General features: G+C 33.3%; 1 protein-coding gene across 4 annotated transcripts in view; it reads right to left on the bottom strand.

Annotated features, from left to right (window-relative positions):
* Positions 1–5,678, bottom strand: part of Mapk9 (mitogen-activated protein kinase 9) — a 40,727-nt gene that overhangs the window by 24,772 nt on the left and 10,277 nt on the right. For all 4 annotated transcript variants that reach the window (XM_010623741.2, XM_010623739.1, XM_010623737.1 and 1 more), the window contains exons 2-3: positions 3,160–3,289; positions 392–450 (exon numbers count right to left, since the gene is read on the bottom strand). In XM_010623741.2, coding sequence (XP_010622043.1) covers positions 392–450; positions 3,160–3,289 — 189 coding nt within the window. The remainder of the gene's footprint in view (positions 1–391; positions 451–3,159; positions 3,290–5,678) is intronic.

The following is a 5,678-nucleotide window of genomic DNA, read 5'->3' as shown; positions in this document are numbered from 1 at the left end:
AAAAAAAAAAAAAAAAAAAAAAAAAAAAAAAAAAAAGGTCTGGAAATACACACTGTTTAATGATATAATAATGATACAATAGTTTAATAACGCTTGTAAATACCTGAACCCTGAAGTCCTAACAATGAGTGACTGGAGAACAGCTTTTTACAGTTCAGTAAAACAGGGCTCAGCGTTAATGGTCTCCATCTGCCCTTTAACAGGCAGGCAGAAGGCAGCCCTCTAAGCACACAGGAGCAGAATGCCACTGCGCCTCATCAGTTTTGTAGTATCCATGATCCAATTAGAAATGGATGGTCACCTACATTTCCTCAGTATGAAAAGTATTTATTTTCTGTTCTAAATTTTGTCATTGATGCATAGAACACTGCTGAATAAAAGTGATACTTACACATCTTGAAATTCTTCTAGAGTTTTTTGTGGTGTGAACACATTTAACAAACTAATGATCTGAAAAGAGAAAATTAATTATGCCTCAGTATGTCAGATGACTCTACTTGATTTTTTTTTGTGTTTGGTACCAAGGATTGAACTCGGGTCCTTGCACTTGCAAGGCAGGTGGAGCTAAATCCCTGGCCCAGACTCTACTTGATTTTAACAGTTAAGTTCAACATTAAAAAGTATTAAAACTAGAAAAAACTCACAGCAGAGCTCAGTATTTATTATCTTTATGGCTTTTATCAAAACATTCCACTACATGGCATTTGAAAAAAGTTAAACATCAATTAAAAATATGATGCACTTTGTTTTAAAGATGCGTTTTTAATCAACCACTTTTATATGTCCCTATTACATTATTATAACAAAATTAAAATGCAATGTCTTTTTGGCTCTGAATGTAAAATAAAAAGTACATGTGTAAAAATTAATTCAACTAATATGTTAACTCTGAAAACTTGAATTATACAAATTTCTAAAACAGCTTAGAAATATGAAGGCTAAACTAGTGTTTTTTGATATTATAAAGAAGAATTGTCTTGGGGCTAGGGATTTAGCTCAGTGGTTCTGCCGCCTGCCTTGCAAGCGCAAAGATCTGAGTTTGATCCCAGGTACATTAAAAAAAAAAAAAAAGAAGAAGAAAAATTGCCTCATAGCATTACAATGTTTACTTAAAGAGGGCTCAGAAAGCTGACCAGGCTATAGGTCTCCCTCCTAGCCTTCATGGTTGTAAAAAGGAGGCTCACTTTGACTCACAAACATACATCCTCGGCCATTTCAAAGGACCCGGGAAAGCTGAACTGTTCACTGTATAGGACTGGGGTGATTGGCTAGGCACAGGAGAAATTAGTGTTGTATTCATACTGCAATCTTTATGCCGGGATATATGAAAAACGAAACAAAGATTTAAATCTAAAACTCAGAACTATAAAAACTAAAATAGAGATAAATGTTTATGAAATCCTGATATAGAAAAATCTTTTCTTGGCATGACAGGAAAACTAGGATATTTGATTACATTAAAACTAAACTAACAAGACACAGAAAAAAAAATTAGTATGGCAAAAGCAACATAAATAATGTGAAATTTTAAAAGTTGATTGCTCTACTATATAAAAGCTTCCAATAAATACATGAGAACAGCAGTCCAAGAAAAAAATAGACAAAGACCATGAAAATCAAATTATTAATAATGTAAAAATAAATCACTAATGAATACATGGAAATTCAACTTCACAAAAGATATATGTTATCTATCGGATTGGTAAAAAAAAAATCAGCAAAATGTAGTGTTGGAAGATTCTGAAGTTAAAGATATTTTCAGACACTTTTCATGAAAGTATGAAACTGATGGTCTTCACTGAGGTAAACCTGTCAGCCTATACGAAACCAGAGTGTTGAGATTCCTTGCAGAGTAAGAATTTACCTGGACAAATGTGCAAATATTCATGTGTAAGGGTCTTCATTGCACCATGTTTATAACAGCAAAACACTGGAAAGAATCCATCCAACAACAGTAACTTGTTAAATAAATGATTGTGAATCTGTATTATGCAACCATTTAAAAATGGATTGTATCTATGGTTATTAAAGTATCTACCAGCAGAAGAAGCGGGATGATTGATTTTGTTTATATATATGGGTACAATATACATAAAAATGCTCACTAAAATCTCAATGCTAGTGAATTGTGGGTAGAGGGACTTAAGGAGTTTTGCTTTCTTAGATGTACAGTTTGAAATTTTAAAAAATATTTTTATAAACTAAAAAATTTAAAAATAAAGCATGCATTGGAAAAATCAAAACTAATCCAAACCACAGACTCAAAACAAATCCATCAATTTCATATTTAAATCCCTATCCTAAAAAGATTCAGCAAAAATGTAAAACAAAGGGAATAATATATAGTGCAGTGTAATTTTAAACATTCTTTCTTCTTCCAAGCGTGGGGGCTTCATGAACTGATTTTCAAAACCTCTTCCAGATTTCACATTTTGTGATTTTACCATAAGGCAAGGGTTCCTACATTATGTTTAGAGACCACTAGTAAGACATATGGTACTATTCGAGAAAAACATCATTTTCTAGAGACATATTACTAATTCCACTAAAAATTTAGTGGCCTAGTACTATGCAAAAGTATAGCTATCCTGAATGAAACATCATCTAATAACATGTATTTAAGTAAAACTGAGATGTCTATACACAAAGCAAAAGCTACATATACAACTTTTTTCCAAAAAATATTTAATTGTTTTTTAATTTATTAATATTTGTTCTCATTTAATAAAAACAGAAATATATTTGTTCTAATTTTAGAAAAACAAATAATCAAATAGCCATAGGATTAAATTAGAATTTCTACCTTATCTGAGTGACCTAAATTCCTCTGGAACACAATGCATCTTTCTAACTTCAATTTTCCCAGTGTTTTAATCCCAACAATCTGGGAGGCTGAGGCAAAAAGATCACAAGCTCGACCTCAGTCTGGGCAACTTGGTGTGGGCTTACCTTAGACGATACAAAAATAAAATAAAATATAAAAAGGGGTGAGATGTAGCTCAAGGTGAAGGCCTTTGATTCAGTCCCCAGCACCACTAAATAAATAAAGTCAGAGTTATCATCATTTTATCCCTGGTCTGAAAATGCATGTCAAAAAGACCCTGAAGATCATCACAACATTAACAAAAAGCATATGAAGAAAACTTAGATATAACTTACATTTTTATGATTGACACATTTTAAGAGGACAAGTTCACGATAAGCTCTCTTTGCATGAGTTTGATTTTGAAAAGGACGGCTTAGTTTCTTGACTGCAACATTAATCCCAAGAACTGTATCAAAAGCAGCACTATAATCAGGAAATACAATAAGCAACTCATTAGAACAGTTTTGGAAAAATAGCAATGCAGACTATACATTAAATGTACTATCTTTTAAAAAGCGAACAACAAGGAAAATCTTTGTGCTTGTTTCAGTCAAGGCACAGTACTTGCACACTCAAAGGGCCAGGCAAGATGGCTCAGATCGGCGCTAACTCCTCTGTGGGGGCACAGACGCCTAAGATGTAGCTAGGAAGGAACTCAGAGATGCTTTGCAACTGCACTTTTATTATCTTAGTTGAGATTACTGTTTTCAGAATCAGGTAATTTAACACAGCACATAAGACATCAAGAAACGAAATCCCTAGTTTAAATAAGAAATAGAAAAAATTCATTGGAGTTATAGCAGAGGAAAGAGTTGAATTACTGAAAATAAACCAATAAATCTACCTTTGAGTGAATGTGTTTTTCCAAGATGAAAAATTCTTAGCTCAAGGTAAATCCTCAAGACACAAAATTCCTAAAGTAACTGCCATGTATCTTGAGGATATTATACACACATACACACATCTTGGCTATTAATACTGCCTCTTACTATAGTAAAAATAAAATCTAGAGCCTGTGTTTCCAGCATCTGATAAAAATTTCTGTCATAAAATGTAGTTCATTTTACTCCAGAAAATAAACATGAAAAATTGAGTAGCCCGACCATATATTTTCAGATATCAAACTCCCATTAACAATATTATTAGCTTTATTATTTTTGACTACTACTCATCAGATTAAAAACTACTAAAGACCACCTGAGAAGTAGGCACCATTTTAAATATTGCATCCATTTATTTATTCTACTAGGTTTATAACATTGGTTACACATTCTTTTCTATTAATAATGCTTTTGGGTCAGATAAGTCTAATTCAACAATTTTTAAATTGAAGGCTGTCCACTTAGTTCAGTGAAGAATGATTAGAAATAGTACTTTTTGTGATTGTCTTTTCTTTAATTTGGTTCAGACTATACATACATCTGTACTCAATATGCAAATGTACCAGACATGAGTCATAAAATACTGAAGATAAATGTACCTGTGAAACAAATCATCAACATACATGTACACAGACACATCTTTTTAAGTTTTTGGTCAAAACTTCAGTTAGAAAGGAGAAATGAGAAAGTTCAAGTGTTCTACTGTACATGGTGATTACAGTTCATGACACTGCATTGTATTCTTTTCTGTTTTTGGTACCTGGGATTAAACTCGGGACATTGTGCTTGTGAGGGAGGCAGCAGAATCACTGAGCTAAATCCTCACCCCTGTGCTGTATTCTTAAAAATTGCTGAGAATCAATTTTAAGTACTCACCACAAAAAAGGGAGGAAATGAATATGCTAATTAACTTTAGCTATTCAATAATGTGTATCTATTTCAAAACAATAAGGAGCATGTGAGGGCCAGGGATTTAGCTCAGTGGTTCTGCTGCCTACCTCACAACTGCAAGGTCCCAAGTTTGATCACCGGTACCAAAACAACAACAAAAAAACCCCACCCAAGTAGGCAGCATGTGATAGACATATAGTTTTTATTTCCCAGTATATGTTTGGTCCAAAATGAGCCAGAGGGACCAGTTGTAAGCACCTAAGTGAACACATGCTTTTCCATTCCTGGTTCCAATTCCAAGAGCAATGACCTTCAATTATTCACAGTTTTGGTTCTTGATCACTTTTTAACTCCAAAAAGCATATTTTTAGCATCACTTTTTCATTTGTCAACTTTAGAAAGAACTATTTACTCCCCACAATAAAAACTGAGGATGAGCCACTTACTTAAAATCCCCAACACCATCAAGGTTTGTTGTTATGTTATTTTAGGTTTTTCTTTGGTTACCTATGTCACTTTAAATAACATGCCTAAACTTCTTGTTCTGTCAACTTTTTATAGTTACAGAAAGCCTCTGTGTTCCTCTTTAGGATGTGTTTAACAATTGAAAACCAATACAAGTTATGTAAGTGTCTGCACATGTAAACATTTCTAGTTCCAGACCTGGGCTCACATTTCATTTTCTAAGACTACATGACCTTTGCGGTCACTCATACACATAAAAAGTGAGAATGTTTCCAGAGTGGGTTCTCTTTTCTTATATTCCATCAACTACTTGAACTTCTTTAAATATTTCCTATGTACACCATGATTTTTTTCTAGCTGTCTAGTACCCCTCATGTTTCCAATAAACATTCTTTTATTAAGAAAAATATATCCTTATCTATTCTGTGGAATTCATCTCACTCTTTTTGAAGCCATTTTTCTTGGATCTTCTGTCAAAGCCTGCTGCATAGCTGCTACCCTGGGACTTCTTTCCACTGGCCCGCACTGTTCTTAAAGTACACATTCCTGTATCGTCTTTTTTTTTTTTTTTTTTT

The sequence above is a fragment of the Fukomys damarensis genome, unplaced genomic scaffold (assembly GCF_012274545.1).
Source record: "Fukomys damarensis isolate Sample0158 unplaced genomic scaffold, DMR_v1.0_HiC HiC_scaffold_9, whole genome shotgun sequence".
Lineage (NCBI taxonomy): Eukaryota > Metazoa > Chordata > Mammalia > Rodentia > Bathyergidae > Fukomys > Fukomys damarensis.
This window is presented reverse-complemented; position numbering and strand designations above follow the sequence as displayed.